General features: G+C 35.7%; 1 protein-coding gene across 3 annotated transcripts; it reads left to right on the top strand.

Annotated features, from left to right (window-relative positions):
• The first annotated feature begins 1,851 nt into the window (after positions 1 to 1,851).
• LOC105171898 (serine/threonine protein phosphatase 2A regulatory subunit B''beta) lies at positions 1,852 to 18,653 on the top strand. 3 transcript variants are annotated; one of them, XM_088885768.1, is made up of 13 exons: positions 1,852 to 2,378; positions 4,413 to 4,655; positions 4,791 to 4,896; positions 5,044 to 5,143; positions 8,601 to 8,706; positions 8,808 to 8,898; positions 14,410 to 14,551; positions 14,999 to 15,146; positions 15,268 to 15,377; positions 15,801 to 15,957; positions 16,659 to 16,784; positions 16,902 to 17,052; positions 18,345 to 18,653. In XM_088885768.1, the coding sequence occupies exons 1-12, from the start codon at positions 2,229 to 2,231 to the stop codon at positions 17,040 to 17,042; spliced, it is 1,620 nt and encodes a 539-aa protein (XP_088741894.1). In that variant the 5' UTR covers positions 1,852 to 2,228; the 3' UTR covers positions 17,043 to 17,052; positions 18,345 to 18,653. The 3 variants fall into 3 exon arrangements, with proteins under 3 accessions (XP_088741894.1, XP_088741895.1, XP_011091457.2); XM_088885769.1 differs by having other exon boundaries at positions 18,354 to 18,653; XM_011093155.3 differs by having other exon boundaries at positions 1,853 to 2,378; positions 18,227 to 18,653.
• The last annotated feature ends 307 nt before the right edge of the window (positions 18,654 to 18,960 follow it).

The following is an 18,960-nucleotide window of genomic DNA, read 5'->3' on the forward strand; positions in this document are numbered from 1 at the left end:
ACTAAAACAAGTCCCTCTCCAGTGCTAATTGTGAGTGTAAACACATATGGATGCCAATCTGCCAGCTAGAGAGAAAGACGAAAGGTAATAATATTTAGCTTTGTATATTCATCTGAAGAAGCATTTAGGGGATGTGAGGGGCTTTCAAGTTTGTCTTCCCACATTTCTACATTGCTAAACTGAAGGCCTTTTAAGTGTTTCAATCTCAAGCCTTCACCCAATGATTTTTTTCCTTTACCACCATAGCTTTCACCAGAATCTAAGATTCAATTTCGTCAACTGAAAGACTCGAAAGCTTAAAGCAATTCAAAGTGTCTGGTATCTGACTGAATGACGATTTTGAGGACTTTTTTGCATGTTGGAGAGGAAGCGACCTCTTTGCCCTCTATTACACTATACCCAAAAAAAAAAAAGAAGAAAAAGTGAGAGCTTGTGATACTATCAACGATTTCTTTTTTTTGTGATTTGGTGTTAGGTAATAATTATATATTATTAATTACTTTAAATATATTTTAATTATATTTATTTGTAGAATATGTTAAACAAAATACCAAAAGTACTATCAAGTTTTTAAGATATATTATTTACTCTAAATAATATTTAAATTTTTAATACTAAAAAAAATATATTAAATTATTGTAGATATTAATTTATAATATTTAAAATATATAAATTTATTAGCATTAATATTTTTTTATTTTTTATATTTTAAAAAAAAAATATTGTGTTTTATTTTTTGAAAAATAGAAAACAATATATATATTTATATATTTGCTCTACAATTTTCTTTTTGGATCTTTTAACTCTCCCCTTGGCCGTTGGCCACCATTGCCAACCACCACAAGAACTAGGACGAGAGCTAGGTAACAACGGCCCCAATTGCCCAACCCTCTCTTTTCTTTGAAGGTCGCCGGAATCTAGGAGGTGTCGTCGTCACCAATGTTGGGCGGGATGGCACACCTCTTCTTTCTTGGGAGATTGTAGGTCACTATATCTAGAGGGTGTCATTATCGGACGAATTTGAGAACGATGTCACCAATTTCATTGAGAGAGCGGTCCACTGTCGTCCCTTTTTGTGTTGGGTAATAACGAGGTCGCCTAGAACCTCACCACCGCCAAGAGGTTGGGCGGCTACGTTTCGCCGCTTTTGTGGATATATATAAATATAAAATGTATTTTTAAAATTAGTTACAATTTGAATTATTTATGTTCTAACTCTTAAAGATCAATGGCTGCTAAGAAAATGGTATAATAGGAAATACCTAAATTTTAACGTCGTTAGTTATAAGAGAAAAAGTGTATACTATTTTGAAAAACACAAGTTTTTTTTTTTTTTGCCTATTTTGTTACAGGTATGTTAACTAAATTCACATATCATAGGGGATTTTACACAATTTATTCTTTTCTTTTCCACGAGCAAAAACACAAAAAGAGAGAGAGAAAGTACAAAAAAAAAAAAAAATGGCATGCCCTCGTTTATAGATGTTAAATGAAGTAAGAGCACCCAACTATCTCTCTAAAATAATACGATCATGTTTTTCAAGAAGAATGACAGTCGAATACGATTTGACTGAGTTTTTTAATACAGTTGTGTTCCCAATTAACTTTAACTTTTTTTAAATGTTTGAATTAAAATTATAACAATTCAAGAAAAAGTAAGAATCAAAATTGTGACTAAAAAATATTTAGGAACCAAAATGAATTATGATCCTAAGATAGGACTGAAAGCGTAATTTACCCGCAAGATAAAAATTATAGGGGGACTCAAATAGTAAATTAGAAAATGGGATTTAACCCCAAAAAGCGTTGTTGCTATTATAAAATAATAAAAAATAATGGTAATTGTTATTTCTACTTCATCCGCTTCTTCCCCTGCATCCACACCCACACCCACACCCACACGCGCAGGCACACAAGAGATGCACACCGCTTCTCTGCTCTCAAGGGTTTGCAATTTCTCTGTCACTTTCGTCTCTCCAATCTTACTGTAAATCGGACTCTTGGTTTTCGTTTTTCCCGAAATGCTGCGTAGGTATAACTAGTACGCATCTGGAATCTCTTTTGTGCCGCTGATTTGGAATCTAAAAAGATCCGTGAGTGGAGAAAAATTCGAGCATTTTCTGCTTCGCTTCGGGCCATTCTTGGGTTCTGTTTGATGGTTCAAGAAGCGTATAAAGATCTGAGGGTTGTGAGTAGTATTATCATCTGAGGAGTTTTGCGAGAGAGATATGGATTTGGATTTTAATGGCGATGTCGCGTGCCTCGATGCCGAGCTCTTGCAGCTTCCGGAGGTCTCTCCTTTGGCGATCAAAGCCAACCCGTATGTTGCCGAAAAGCTTTTTGATCAGTGGCTTTCGCTTCCTGAAACCAATTCTTTGGTAATTATTTTCTTCGCTCATGTTTCGTACTCTCCGCATTACTGTTTGTTAATGGTTCTTCATGAGTGGGGTACGTATTTTGTGCTAACTTCGTGGTTTAGGTTAGTTGATTTTTGGGGTACGAGTAAGCAATTAGTATAAATGACAGATGTTTGTTGGGCGCATTGGTCTATCAGGGGATATTACAAAGATGGGGAAAGAAATTTTTTCTGATTTATCTTGATGGTGATTCTTGTTGAAAACCATTGCGATAGTTTGGCTTAGAAACAGGGATATAAATTTGGAATTATATGCAACGGAAAAGCTGCCTAGTTTTAGTGGATTTATCTGTTCCTTCTATGTCGAAGAAGGAATTCAAAATTGGCTCCGACCGTCAAATGTGATTGTGAATACCTTGCCTACTCTCGTTAAAGAGGGTTGTTTCTTTTACATGGATAACTGGCATCATCAGCTGATTAGTGATGATACATTTATATTTTATAGCATACTAACTTTCAGACTGAATTAGGGGGAAAAATGGTTAGCATTAACAATCTTATTTGAGAAAAAGTTTCTGTAATGATCTTGTAAAGGTGATATTGTTCTGCTTTTTTGGTTAGCAGATTTCTTTTATTTCTTCACTTTCCCCTTTTTAACTAATTTACTTGGCAAGCCCACTAAATGAAAGCTCCACATAATGTATAGCTAATGGTTCTATACTAGCCAACTTTGTTAGTAATTTTTTTAACTTTAGCTTACTGATGCTAAATTGGTGATGGTTTTTGTTAAAACACGACTAGCTTTTGCTTTATGGGTTATGATTTGGGCCAAAAGCCATAGTAACGGAAGTGGTGGATAGAATCCTTTTTGATATTGTGAAAAGGAGTGGCAAGTGAAAGTTAGAAATTTGTACTAGAGAAAGTTGCAAATTTACACAGAGATGTATCTCAGATTACTCTTAATTTTTTGGTAAGGGAAAAACAGGTTATAAGTTTTGATACACATCCCAGTTTACAGTGGTTTCTCTTCCTCCTGTATTGGAAGGGAAGTTGGAAAATCCCTCCAGTAGTGTTTGACATGTGTTGGATATGACATACATGATACGTGCAACGAAGCTCCAACATGTGTTGTACATAGGCTTTGGTATGTCATAAAAGGCAAAAAAAATTAAAAAGGGATGCCAGTTCGGACGTGGCATACTGTTGGATATGACACCATGCCATGTCCAACATTTTCCTACATCATTTGGAGAATAAAGGATAAGTAAACCAAGAAAACTTCAATGATGTATAAGTTCCTATATCATCTTGAAACTGCTCCCTTCATTTATAGTGTGCAATAATCCCCTTGGTTGTAATTCGGCCATGAATACAATTATGATTTTAGTTTTGAAATCGTATTTAAATTATGTTGTGCTGTTATGATTTTAGTTTGGAAATCGTATTTATATTATGGCTCCAGAAGGTGTAGCTCAACAATTGTTTATGTTTAAGGCAACTGTAAAATACAAAAAAAAATGAATATCTCTCTTACGCCTCTATGTTATATAATATGTATTTAAAATATATCTATATACCTATTCAGGTGGCTCCTAGTCATGTCTTGTCCTAAATATTTAAACATCATTGTGTATGTGTCCATGTACAAGTCCTTGTTATGTATTCATTTCTTTCTCGAAAAACATGAACTTTGAGATTATGCCAAGAAGGGCTGTCTCACGCCTCCGTCTAATCCTCTCAGTTCCTCGTGAAATAAGGGAAGTATGTCTCCTTCCCCCAGATCTTTTATACCAAGTGAAACCAAAGTGTGAGATGCATTCCTGGGCTTTTAGGGGTGGCATTTTGAAGCCTCTTGACAAAGAAAGAGAAGTAATAAGTTTGGGATAGAGGGGGTATAGTTCAGTGCAGTATATCTTTGCCCTATATAATTTGCAAAGTGCAGGTAAAAGCAAGTTAACTGGTGGCTTGTTTCAGTATCTCTTGAATTTATGTTGTTCAGTGTCATTATTGTTGAAACTAGAATCCAATATCACAAAGATCTGCCCATGAATTACAGGTAAAATGCTTGCTCAATAATGCTAAGGGAACTGGACCATTGAATTTTGCTGGGACTTCATCTAGTGTAAATGCTGCAGCTAGCAATTCATTGCCTTCAATGTTCCCTGCTGGCAGTACACCACCACTTTCACCAAGAAGTTCATCAGGATCTCCTCGGATCTTGAAACAGAGGGCAGGCCCATCTGCTTTAGGTTCTCCCTTAAAATTAGTGAATGAGCCCGTGAAGGAGCTTATACCTCAGGTTGAACTTATTGATCTATTGGACACTGTTCAAAGTTTTTTACTAGGAAGACTGCTGCTTCCTTTTGTGTTGGTAATGACTATTGATATTTGGTAATGAAAATTGATATATCAATATGACTTGTGATTATTGCAGTTCTATTTCCAAGATGGCCGTCCAGCACCGAATGAACTGAAAGAGCGGTGCTTGTTTAGAATCAATCAATTTTTTTATGGTCACATGGATGGACTCCAAATGCACGGTGAGCTGGCCTAAGAATATATGTTTATAGATTCTTAGAGTATTTAGTATTCCATGATCTACCAATGCATATGAACTTGCAAAGTAAAATAACAGATTATCTAACCTTCACTGACTTTCATATACTTACATGTTTATTGGGTTTCAGAATTTAAACCGGTAACAAAAGAAATTTGCAAGCTTCCATCATTCTTTTCCACAGCACTGTTTAGAAAGATTGATGTTGACGGCACTGGAGTTGTGACCAGGTGATTGTTATGATTTTCTCCTTCTCAGTTTTGCCTTAATCTTGCAATAGACTGTTCTATTTGTAGATTTGTCTCCTTCCCTTCATGAATGAAGAGACATGACAAGAGATCAGCTTAAATCAGATGAATATATACACTAAATGAAAGTCATATCACATGTATCCCTTACTCATTTTTCAACTGTTGAATAATTCAAATGTATGTGATTAGTATGTATTGAGTTCCATGGGCAAGCGGCAAGTGAGCCCTTAACGAGGCAATTTTCTTTTTGAAGTTAATATAACTATGCCAAAAATTGATGTTAGCATGCATTATTTTATGACATTCTTCACATGTGATCTGAAAGTAGCGCGACATGCAGTGAACTTTACTGACTGCAAGTTCCTTGTTTCAAATTTTGGGTTTGTTGTGTGCTGTGGTGCATGGCAACCCTTTGCTAATACTAAAATCCTGTTATGCCTCTCCTCAAAAGAATATATCGAGATTTATGTTTCTGGTGTTTGTGAGATTGATTGCTGAGACGAGACCAACATTACCTGGTATCTGATGTGTACTTCTTATGTACGTGCTCCATGCTGAGCAAGACGAATGGTGTAGCGACTGTTTGTGGTTTATGGCATCAAAAACTGGAAAACGTACCAGTCATGTCACGTGTTATTTCCTGATTAAGATCAGATAGCATTATAAATGAAACATTAGTAATCCTCTTAGCCAAGGGTGTCTTCAGTGCATGAACTTCCTGGCAATCATACCAGCTTTATTCACCTGTGCTGTCAATTAATGAAGCGTAATGTAAGCAATCACAAGAATAAAGGCTTGATTTTCTCAAATTACTGGCACAAAGTTTATTAGTCTGAAGTATCTGATAGAGGATGACTAATTTACCCTTGTCTTCTTCCCTATCCTTCCTCCCTTTTCCTCCGGTGACGCAATATATGGCCCTGCTTGCCTGACTGCTACATCCGTGTCTCACCATTTCATAGGCCATTGGATTTCTGCTGCACTTGTTTGCATTCTTCATCCATCAGGCAAACTGATGCAAACCTTCGGCTCCCAATACACCTCTGTGCTTTGTTCTTGTAAAGTCCATCCCCATTCATTGCCACTAGAGTCTTAATGCGCAGTTATGGGTGTTAGCTGCTTTGTCTCAACTATCCAGCGCAGCTTTACTTAGCATGATTGAGCTGTCACATTGCTTTTTTTATCCAAAATACACATATATGTTCAGAAATCACTAGAAAGAAAAAGCCCTTGGCCTTGGGAAATGATAACCTTGTTTATAAAAAAATTCAAAAGATATCTACCTGATAAAAGCAAGAAGACAAGTCTTTCTAGTATGCTGCAATTATGTACTAAAACCATCAGATTATGTAAAACAACCAATAAGTTTTAAATGTCATTGGTGGCAATAAAAGAAGCCAACCTCCTGATCCCAAACAAGTGACCATTCTGAAAAGTTGAACTTCTGTTAAGTTTTAAGTTTGGACAAAAGCAGCTTGTCATGCAGTTAGCATGTGTGGTTAATATTTAAACATTATGGTACTTTCTTTCATTTTGAAGTGCACAAATGCAAGATCGTTAAACCTTGGTGTTCACAATTATCTGTCTTTATCATGTGGGTAAGTCATGTTCTGGCATCATCCTGCACAAGGCAAAATTTTTTTGCTCTTATCTTCTCTTTTGGCAGCCCTATGGTTTAAACCGTAGTTGTTGCCATAGGAATAGCATTGTTTCCCATCAATTCAGTAATTTTACTAGAGAAGAAACATAACAAAATAAGTGCATCTTTGGCAGTGTCAATAAGCTCAACAGATTGTAAACCTCAGTTCCTTATTGACAATAGACAAACAAACGAGTTAATGTTCGATTACTTTTGAAAATCCTACCAATATCCATGATTGTTGTTTCCCAGTTGTTCTGTATACAAGCTGCTGATGGCTGAACTTTTTCTATTTTGATATCTTAACAAGGGGATCCAGGATTAAAACCATGATGTGCATCCATGATATATGCATTGTTCTATTAAGAATTGAAAGCCATATAAGAGATGTCACAGCTTCTCTCCTTGAAGATTTCATTTTGTATTTGGTGGTTAATTTTGGCCTCCTTTTCTTGTTTCCATGAATTAGATATTTTCCTCCTGATTGCCTTTTCAATTGTGCTTGAAGAAGCCTATTTAGCAAGATACACAGTTCAATCTTTTGTTGTATTTGCTGGACATTAATGTGAGATAGCATCACTAAGACTGCATACCTATTAGAAGCTTATGGAAGGTGGAAGTGTGTTTCTCCAATGTTCACAACCCTGATTCTGCATCTTTTTCTTGGATGGCTTACTTTATTCTTCATAGACATTTGCTGCTATATTTTCCCCTGATTCTTTGTCTACTGATATAGTACTTACTACCGTTTCTTTGAAAAATATATAACACTACTTTCATCCTGTTGAAACTGACTAAATGAAATTAACACATAGTCTTGGGAATCCAGTTACAAGAGAGTGGTTCAAGTTTTTGTTTTACACTCATGTTTGCTCTTCATACGCACCACTGCACCCAATGGCTGAGTTCTTTGCCTTATTTTTACCACTAGTGTGTTGAGGAAACATATCCATAATAGATAATGAATCAAAAGGAGTTTCTGTTTAGAGGATATGAAAGATTTTCGTCCCTAGACTAATGCTTTGCCTACTTGCATCTGCATTTGATTTATGAAGGGTTTCAAACCCCATACCATTGTTATTTCTTAAGTTATCGAGTTTGGTATATGTGGCTCTAGCAATTCAACGTTATTTATTTAGTGTGAACAAGGCAACTTTGATTTCTAAGTTCTTGGGTTAAACATGCTGTTGTTGACTTTTGTGAACATGCTTTCAGGCATTGACTTTATTTTTGCCATGATGCTCTTTTGTTCATACATTTTGGGGCTTCTCAAGACTTCTTTGCAGGCATCTTTTTTCAACATGTGTGGTAGTAATTTCAAATCATAATCACCAATAAATGACATATCCAGAGTTTCAGTGATTGTGAAAGAGCTGTTCTAGCTATTAAAAGGGCAGAAATAGATGACATTTTTGGTTCATTGAATTATATCCTCCTAGCTCGGGCTAAATCTCAAGCTCAAATGTAGAAAGAAGTTTCTACAAGTGTTATGCTTTTAACTTTACATTATACTACTACTTACATGTGGGCTTAAACTTTGTATAGACAAATGGCAATGAGGAACAGTAGCTACTAAAGATTTTAATTCAATAAGCACCAACAGTGATTATTCTGATAATAAAACAAAACTTGCCAAACATCATCCCGTAGATTCTATATTATAGGTCACATTATCTTGTTGGAAGTTTGACCCAAGAATATTACAACAATTATGGTGGATTTGTATGTATTGATTCATGTTCTAGATGGGCCTTGTAGTTGATATACGTACTCTTATTTCGACTTATATGCACACAGGGATGCGTTTGTTGACTATTGGATCAATGGAAATATGTTGACAAAAGATATAGCAACACAATTATACACAATCTTGAAGCAACCGGATCTCAAATACTTGGTCCAGGTTGTATGAACTATCACCACTAAGACTGTTCTTGAGAACTTAACTTGTTGAAAGCTTTTATTAATATCTTCATTTTTTGACAATTATGAGCCTTGACACAGAATGACTTCAAACCTGTGCTTCGGGAACTTTTGGCAACTCATCCAGGATTAGAGTTCCTGCAGAGCACACCTGAATTTCAAGAAAGATATGGTATGTTCTACATCATATGTTCTCCTTTATTGTTCATTTATTTGTTACTGTTGTCAGCTCCAAATCGTTTTATTTTTTGGCGCTAAATACTGTGCATCTTTTGCTCGTTCTTGGGAGTTGGTAAGCATATAGTTATTACTCTTCTACTGGAATTGTTGCGACCAATGTCTGCTATCTAGGACACCTGACCTTCAGGAACTCTCTGTCTGTTATGGCCATTACCTAGCCGTTATGATTACGCATGTTGCTTATTTGAGGCTAGGCAAGAGATTGATGTATTTCTTAGTTAGAAAATTAAGTAGGTTGTCATGTTAAAGGCTGGTACTCCCATGCTTTCTGGTTTCATTACTGCTGACGGACTGATATGTTTACCCTTTCAAACAAATATCGGTGGTTGTTTATTTTCTTTTACAAGGCCTGTAAAAAGTAGGGTTTGGCCCACTCATGCCAGAAAACCGTAGTTATATCCATGCTGATGTCTACTCAATGACTAGGTATGGGTTAGGATAGTTTTCACTACCCAAATATTTTTTTGGGCCATTAACTAGTCAAATCATTTAAATCGATTGGATCAGGATTAAACCCTGTAATGAGCCCAAGCCCATCCCATATGAGTCCCCTCTTTCTATTTGCTGTCAGCACATTGCATGCTCCTACCAACTCCATCCTCATCCTCTATATCTTTCTTCTTTTCCCTCTCTATAACTCTAGATGTGTTTGTGTTTGTTGTTTCTCACTATCAGAAGAAGATGCCCTATATCCCCCTAAAGAGTTTTTAGCTTAAAATAAAAATGATTTACTAATAGGCTGTCCATTAACTCTCATATCTCACAAAAATCTCAACATTCTATAATGTTTACCGGCAGTATTCTCATCCAAAGAATTTTCACCAACCGCCAATGCTTGGTTTTTAGTGGGCAGGTCTTATTTGGAAACTCTTTTCCTAAGATTTCCATTGCCGCAGTTATAAGTGGCAATGTGGGTGTGGACACTTGGGTTAGGTTGCATCTTAAAAAAATTGTGGATTTGGTTGGAATGTGTTGGTTTGAGTTGGATCTTATTGGTTGTAGGTCAAGGTGCACAGTGGGTGGGGTCTGCCATAGACCGGCACGGACCGGCCCAAAAAAACCTAGGCCAGGACCGGCCACTATTATTCATGGTTAGTCTTGGGGCGGTCCTGGGCCTCTAAGTGCGCCCCAATTGGGCCCATTTTTAAACTCAGGCCCATCCCATGGGCTGCCCGATTGAAGCCCGAACCAGGCCTCCGTCAGGCTCGGATGCCGGATGGGATTGTTTATTATTTTTTTTTTTATGATATTGAGGTTTTTTTATAAACAATTACTTAAGTCTTTTGAAAGAAATGAATAATAAATTAAATCACACAAAAATTTATATATAGAAAAATAATAGCTAAGATTATATAATAAACTTTAAAAAAAAGCCCAACAGGCCCAGCTTAGGCCCGGTCCATGACCAGGACACCTGGTCCACTGGGTTTGGGCTAGTCCCAAGTATTGATTCTTGCGAACGGCCCAGGGGTGGACCGGTTCGAGACGGGCTTGGGTTGGACCAGCCCATTTTTTTATTGGTTCAATTCTATCCTAGGTTGGGTTAGCCCAGCTAGCCATTGTGCATATTGAGTGGTAGGTTGATGAAATGTCAGACTCAAAATATTAAAGTTTACTAATATAAAGAGATTATGAATAATTTTACATTTCTTTAACTCATTACAAGTTTCAGTGAATAATTTCATCTCTCTAGTTATATATAAACTAAGCCAACTAACTAAATGAGTTATGATTTAGGTGGTCTTGTTGGGTTTGGGTCTAAAATTAGTCAAAGTGGGACCAAAATGGTACGACTTGTTGATTGCTTGTGTTAGCAGCCACATGCTGTACTGCTCTCATTAATAGTCGCATTATGAACTATTCTCGTCAGCATGGCATCATGCTGCATTATTCTCATCAGCAGTGCAATCATTCATGGCCTCTTGCTGCCTGCTCTTAGTAATGGCGTCATGCTATATTCCTCTCACCTGTGATGTTTGTGCTACACTGGTGTCATCCATGGCCCTAAAACATACTGCTTTCTTAACTAATTCAAATTTTTACGAAATTTAGACAAAAAAATTCAAATACACAAGCAACAATGTGGTGAAATATTAAATCTAAAGATATCTAAGAAATTTAAAGATAAAAATTAAAAAAATAGAAAAATTTTCCCAAACAAAAGTCAGCATGACAGAATTTCTTGACTAACAACGGTGCCTCACAGGTATAGCAGTAAGACCAATGAATGCATCTGCAGTTCATCTCATTACTTCTTCCTATCAAAAGTTTTGGCTGTTTGATGTTATGTGTTCAAATCATGAACTTGAAGTACTAAAAGTTGGATGGAAGCCTACATGTTCCCACCATTGCAACTGTTCAGCCAGCTTGATCCAGCACATATATATATTTTTCTCTTTCTGGAATAAAACAAATCTTTTCAATGTGAAAGAGAAATCGTTGGTGGATGAAAGAAAATGGTTGTGAAGAAAAGTTGACAACAAAAGAATGTAAGTTTGGGGGAGAGATTGTGCACTGGTGGTTTTGCAATCAGTGGGTTCAACAAGTAAAACCAAATTGGGGGGTGGGGGAGTTAGAGGTGAGGTTGATCTGTTTATATTAATGGAGAAAATATGAAGAGTTGATGGAGAATGCCAGATGGGAAAAAAGATCTATAAATGGGATCCACAGAAGAAGCTGCTAGTTCTCAATGTGAGCCATTAACAGGAAGTTGAAAACATTTCCATGTTAAAGAAGGATCATGTGATGCCATTTTATCATACCACAATGTTGTTTTCTGGTAACATAAAAAATGATGGATGACCAAAGTACTATTGTTGTGGAAATATCTTGGCTCTTAATTTTATATAATATAATAAGTAAAAGAAGTAAATATGCTGAAAATGTTAAAACTATGAATAAGCATGAAAATTTGTTATAACTTTCTTAATGACACAAAAAAATATGAGCATACAAAATGATAGCTCAATAGAGTCTTGGAACTTGCGGAATGGCACTTATACCCCTCAAATACTGAAGACAACGCCTGTGGAATGTATTTTACACTGCAAAAGGGTCAAAATTATATGTTAGCACAAAATGATTAATACACCCGTGAGAAGTTAAAAAATACATAAATATGAAAAGTTACATTTAAGCGTCTTCTAACTGATGAAAGTGATGTGTGGCCACTTAAATTACTACAGCACTCATGGATGTTAAAAAAAGCATTTGAAAATAGGAATGACTTACTATATATTAGTTGATCCACTTTTAACTTATTTGGCTTGATATGTTACAATTGTGAATGCGGAGTATGGAGATATGTCTGGTATTGCTTCTATTTTGAAACTAAATGTATTGATTAAGCAAAAGAAGTTCTAATAATGTCTTCTATATTTCACTGCCTAAATCCGATCTGGCCCAATTTGGACCGACATTTTTGAGCCTCTTCTGGAGCTGACCGATTCCATATCTGACCCAGTGCTCTACCTAAACTTCTTACCTGCTCCACTCCACCTGTAGGGGTAATAATCATGCCAATGTATCTATAAGTTCATGTGATATTTCAAAGTTGCTGCTCTTAAGGTGGGAAAGTTTGAAATTTTTGCCTCTTTATATCAACTGTATCTATTTTAGTAATTTAACTAAAAATAGGGGTGTGTTTGACTCCATTTTTGTAATTTTGGATCTACTCCTGGTTTCATTTTTATCGTAATTTCCCATTTTCAAGTGTTTTTGTTTTGTTATTTGTGTTTATGTAGAGATGAATATAAATTTAGATTATATGGAGAGCTAGTAATTGAAAGGATTGAAAATGATAATTTTAGATAGTTTGTGGCTCCAATACTTTCTTTGTGTAACAATTCAACTAATGTTAGGATGAAGATTATTATTTAATTTATTATTGGTCTCATTACCTTGTGAGATTAGAAAGAGAAGTTTCTTATTTAAGTACTTTGTAGATTTTAATTACTTTGTACTAGTGGAATGTCTTGTCAAACACTAATGATGTTGGTCCTGCTCTGACAAATGTGGGCATTAGGTTTGAAAATGGTGGTGTAGATATGGAAACAAAAATAGGTGTTTTTTATTTTTGCATGGGGCCAAACAGAGAATTTTGGTTGTCTAATCAATAGACACCAAACAAATTCTGAGGAGTGGAGACATTTGAGGTTTTATTTCTCAAAAGGTTATTTGCTGATTTAGGAGTAGGAAATGAATATTCACAAGCTTGAATTTTTCGGTTTGATTCTTTGGAGTTTCTTTTTTTAAGCTTACAACAAGGCAGAAATACTAGAAAGGGGTTCTAATGCAACACTAGCTGATCCAGCCGGGAAACACAGTTCCACTTGGTCATAACCAATTGACAGACCCATGAGGCCTCTACCAGGGTGGTTAGGACAGGAGAAAAGGTTGCCGTGGGTATACTACGCACCTACCTGTTTGACAGGCGTGCTTAATGCGGAGAAACAATGGTCAATCTATACTTAGAAATCTGTGATTTCCTCCTGTTGGTGGATGGAAACATCAACAAGCAACAGGAGGGAAATATATATCGTCTTCACTATGCTGAGAAATGCCTGAAACTAGGGACTATTAGAGGCACTTCTGCAATACCTCTTCATTTATCTGTTAATTATTATTAATTACTTAATTGGCAAGTTCTATAAAAATACATTACATGGTGTATATACCATTGGAACAGACATGATTGTCTCTAAGGTGATACAGTACATGATAAACGTGATCATGAAAATATAAAGATCGTAATGCTATATGCTTTTTTTCCTCCTGGACAGAAATGCTAGAGAGATTTTGTCAGCATTCTTCATGAGCAGTCTCATGATCTCTTCTCCATTGTAGTAATTGGTGGGCGTAATGTATATACATGTAGATTTAACCATTTATCCACATTCATGGCTATCCTCTATCCTATTCTCTTTTAAGCATTTATATTCTGAATGCTTCTAGGTTGGAGATATATCATTCATATTTAGATAAGTGAATCCTTGTTTCTTGAAAAGCACTAAGATAAAGTGCTTATATTTTACTATAGGATAAAAATAACATTATTTCATAGAAACTAAACCCTATAGCTATGATTGTCAAAGGCCCTGCGTTCTGTCATGTTCATTGTTCCATAATTTCTTTTCTGTTTTCTTTTGCACCCTAGTTCTTAGTTTTCATCTTGTGTTTCGGACATTAGTTAGAAGGCAACCTTTCTGGTTGATGATTTGCAACATAATTTTTTAATGATCTTTCAATAGTTGTCCAATGCCTATAGTTGTTTTCTTATTCCTAGGCAATGTTGGTTTTGCTAGTCAGTTGGCAAGTATCAATGTTTTGGTTGGACTGTTTGCCATCTTTCTTTGACCTGCTGATGTTCAAATCTGACTTTTCCTATTTTCGTAAGAACCCAAATTCCTTGATTGAATTAACAGTTCAATTCGTCTATGTCCAGCTGAAACTGTAATATACAGAATATTTTACTACGTGAATAGATCGGGTAATGGTCGTCTTACACTCAGGGAGCTGAAACGTTCGAATTTAATTGCTGCAATGCAACATGCAGATGAGGAAGAGGATATTAACAAAGTCTTGAGGCAAGTACAAAAGAATCTTGGTTTGTTTTACTTTGTAAGAGCTTTTCTAGTTTAACTTTTTTTGTTCATGCTAGTGGATTGTACCATTATTTCATAAGCTCCTGTACTGATTATATGCTTAACAGCCTGATTTGATCGGAAAAGGGTGCAGTAGTGTTTTTGAATGGAGATGAAAACATAATTAATGAATATCTTCAAGTTTCTCACCAGATACAGTTTTTTTGCTTGAGATCAGATTTCTTGTCAATGTTGCAGTATATATATTTTGAAGGTATTAAATTACCTAGCAGCTATTATGAAAGAGTATCTAAGTCTGTTTAGGAGTCTAGATTGCCGTGTGCATTGTATGTTTTGCAGTTTACTTGTAAATATATACACGGCATTCACATCTCTTTCTAATCCTCGTAATCTCTCTTTCGCGTTCTCTGTCTTCCCATTTTGCTTCAGGTACTTCTCTTATGAACATTTTTACGTGATATATTGTAAGTTTTGGGAGCTGGATACAGATCATGATTTTTTGATTGACAAGGAGAACCTCATCAGATATGGTAACCACGCCCTTACCTACAGGATTGTTGATAGAATATTTTCTCAGGTATCTGATTTCTCTGTCTTTTCCTATTCAAGAGCATTGCCTGCTTTATTACGGAAAGATTGACCTATTTCTTAGGATGCTTTGACATCTTTCTAAGTATTGCATATTTGAATTCTCCAAGGTTCCCAGAAAGTTCACCAGTAAGGTTGAAGGAAAGATGGGCTATGAAGATTTTGTTTACTTCATATTGTCAGAGGAGGATAAATCATCTGAGCCTAGTCTTGAGTATTGGTATGTATCAAGTTAAAATCAACAGAAGTAGTTATCAATCTTGACTTTGTATATCGAAGGCTTTTTTTCATAATATCATTCGCAAGGTTTGTGTCTATCCTTTGCTGAAGGTGTGGCCTCCATAATGTAGGAAAAGAGGTTAATCAGGGAATGGAGCCTGATTCTTGTAACAATGTCTTGTCATGTGGCTTGCAGGGTTGGTAGTGATCAGAGTGGGTCACAACTCAGCCCTTTCACTAGTGGCCCAAAAAGATTTTGATTCTTTGTTATACTTTCTAATATGCTTGTTAGCAGGCACTTCATTTTGTCTGTTTCCTCTTTTACTTTGAGTTATTTGTTGAGTCCACTGTGGCCACTTTGTTTTCTTTTTTTCTTATTATTTCATGTACTCTTCTACATTCTAAATATTAATGCTTTTCTCAGGTTCAAGTGCATAGATTTAGATGGAAATGGAGTTATTACAAGGAATGAAATGCAATTCTTTTATGAGGAGCAGTTGCACAGAATGGAATGCATGGCACAAGAGCCTGTGCTTTTTGAGGACATTTTGTGTCAGATAGTTGATATGATTCACCCAGAGGTGAACTTCCAGTCGATTGTATTCACTCAATTGTTTTTGTTTCTTATATCCTTGGTATGCTTTATGTGTTTGGAGGATTTCTGTTGGCTCTCCACCTATTTGCTTTCTCTTCTTTCTCTGAAATAAATCATGCCACTCGAAGTCCTTTTAATGCTTCTGGTCCAGCCCATGCCTTTGTTTGCTGTTGATTTATGGAGTCTATAAATCCCAATGATCTTCTCTTGTTCATTTTTCGACAACCATAGTTATTCCCCTTCACATTTGTTATCCAGTTGTAACGTGGTTTTTAAAGGTCCTTCTTGTGTTAGTTAGAGGTGGTATCTATATATTCAAAGATAAAATTGTTTAATAAGAAAAGAACATTGCACATATTGTGGCCGGATTTTTTTTATCTGCTGGTATTTTTTTTACCTTTTCCAACAGAGACACAGGGCTCAAGTTTTACTCGTAAAGGGTTATATATTCAGCTGGAAATCCGTCTTTTGTTAAATTTGATATGTTGAACTTGAAAGCTCTAAATTTGAAAAGGTTTAGTGATGGTTCAGAGAACTGAACCATACTACTTTTGAAATTTTATGGTTGAAATTGATTGTGTTCTATTGTCTGTGTTAGGTTCTATATATGTTTGAGTTGGTGTCTCTGTGGAATATTGGAATCGACCTATCATAACAGTGCTTGAAATCACATTATTTCTTGTGCAGGATGAGAGCTATTTTACATTACATGATTTAAAAGGAAGCAAACTTTCAGGCAGTGTTTTTAATATCCTTTTTAACCTAAACAAATTCATGGCTTTTGAGACTCGTGATCCCTTCCTAATTCGCCAGGTAAAGTTGATGCAACTTTGGTATTCCTTAGTGGATGTTTGATGAAATTGCTGTTTATAATATGCTCCAACAGAGTTTCAAGGTTTATTCTTTTTTCACACTTTAATACCTGGACAGGAGCGTGAGAACCCACATTTGACTGAGTGGGATCGCTTTGCACATAGAGAATACATTAGGCTTTCTATGGAGGAAGATACAGAAGATGCTTCTAATGGCAGTGCGGATGTCTGGGATGAATCACTTGAGGCTCCTTTCTGACTTAAAATAGGTGAGATTTCTATTGATGTTAAATAGAGGTTTTTTTAGTCCATTGGTCCCCTTTTTAACTTTAGATTTTTGTCATGCTAGATTGGTGCTTTGACAGTCTCCTAAAAGGATGTTTCCATTTCTTTTATTCCATATTTCTTGTCTTGTTTCTGACAATACACATATAATTGATTTAATTGCCAATTATGGGCCAAAGGATGTCTTAATTTCTTCTTGTGTCAAATTTTTTGTCTTGTTTCTAGAAGTAAACAATTGATTGATTTAATCGCTAGTTGTAGGCCTCATTAATTTAATTAATTAGGTTTTCAGATTTGGTAAGGTACAAATTGATTCTTACAGTTTTGGCATTGTACATTTCATCTTATTGTTATTATGCAACTATAATATAATATTATTGATCAAAGATATATAACTTTTCAAATTTATATAATCATTAATGCTTATAGAGAGGGTAATTCTGCTATAAAAGAAAAGAGTACGTTGACTTTTCTTATTTTATAGAAGTCAAGATATCCTCTATCAAATAGGAGCATTTGTCAAGGGTTGTAGTTGTACTGTTTCTTTGCTCTAAAAACTTCAAAATGATTAGATGCAAGGGTCAATTTTGGCCAAGTACAGAAAGTGTCTGATCTTGGACTGAGTTCTTAATATGAACTCAGTTCTCTTCTTTTCTCCTTTTTTTCTTTTCCCTATCCTCTGAAGTTCTATATCAACTCTCTCCCTCAACTTTCTTGCCTGGAATGACTAATTTGTTCCATAAAACTTTTGTATTTTTCTACCGGCATTTCATTACATTTTCCTCTTCCTTTTTAAGTTTTAAATCTTGTCAAGGGTAATCTTAGTGAGCAAATATATATATGGATGGTTAGATCTTTTACCAATTCTATTATTTTCTTCCCAAAATGGGAAGTTTGGTAAATGTGGATGGTCTTTAAAACAGGGAGGAAAAAGAGTTGCTATTTTAGCTATTGATGCTGGAAATAAGTAAAAGTAACTCTTATGCAACTGATGCTAGAAGTTTGTGTGCCTGTCTCAAGTCGTTGATGTGTCTCCTAGTCATTGATGAGATGTCTGGTTTATTTGGTTCCTTGTAGTATATGATGCCTGTGTATTTCTGTTGTTTCTAATTTTTTATGGTGTATGTTGATTGATTTAAAATATTTCTATATTTTCAGGCGTCTATAGTGATTTCTTTATATCAAGTTGGCTATGAAGCAGTAAAGCGTTGTGTGTGTGGTACAAGCCATTGAATGGATTCAGCAGTCTGCTAAGTCACTGATGATATGTTTGAAGACTGTGCAGGACATTCTGAGCTTGTCTGCACGTAGAATGCATGCAGGCCTGAGAATGTTAAATTTCATGCCGTGGGGCATCTGGAAAAGCTTGGCCAGCTTGCACGCAAATTGTTGACTGGAGAACCAGCACCCGATTAATGTTAGTTCACAACTTTCAGCACTTTTTCCTTTGTGTAGCTGTAAGAAACTTTTATTTATTATTTCTTCAAGAGGCAACATCTAGTGTTTCCTAGTAATTTTTCGTGTTGGGATTAGTCTGATGAAAAGTACTATGTTTTTTTAATTATTTTTGGGCCCTTTTTTTGCATTTCTTGGTTGCTTTTCTTGAATTCTCCTGAAATTCTATCTGCATAGATGTCCAGGAATTATTGGTTTCTTTTCATATATAATTAGTCACAGCTGGCTGGATCTAAAGATATAGTGAACGAGCAGAATTTGTTAGTTTGTATGGTAATTTTTTTCAAATCAGTACGTTCTCAGGGTTAATGGAGTGTGTATTTCCATTGCTCTCTTTTTTTTTTTTTTAAATCTTTTGTTCGCTTTTCTGAAGAGTTCTTCTATCTCCGTGGTTCTTGAGCCAAAGATAGTAATGACCAATATGATATATCAGCTTA

Source organism: Sesamum indicum, linkage group LG10 (assembly GCF_026168435.1).
Source record: "Sesamum indicum cultivar Baizhima isolate 11 linkage group LG10, ASM2616843v1, whole genome shotgun sequence".
NCBI lineage: Eukaryota > Viridiplantae > Streptophyta > Magnoliopsida > Lamiales > Pedaliaceae > Sesamum > Sesamum indicum.

Bases quoted from the DNA above. Each gene is read 5' to 3' on its own strand.
- LOC105171898 (XM_088885768.1), top strand. From the start codon at position 2,229: ATGGATTTGGATTTTAATGGCGATGTCGCGTGCCTCGATGCCGAGCTC. The intron at 4,897-5,043 runs GTGAGCTGGCCT...ATTGGGTTTCAG, and splicing joins GGATGGACTCCAAATGCACG to AATTTAAACCGGTAACAAAA. The intron at 15,378-15,800 runs GTATGTATCAAG...TGCTTTTCTCAG, and splicing joins GAGCCTAGTCTTGAGTATTG to GTTCAAGTGCATAGATTTAG.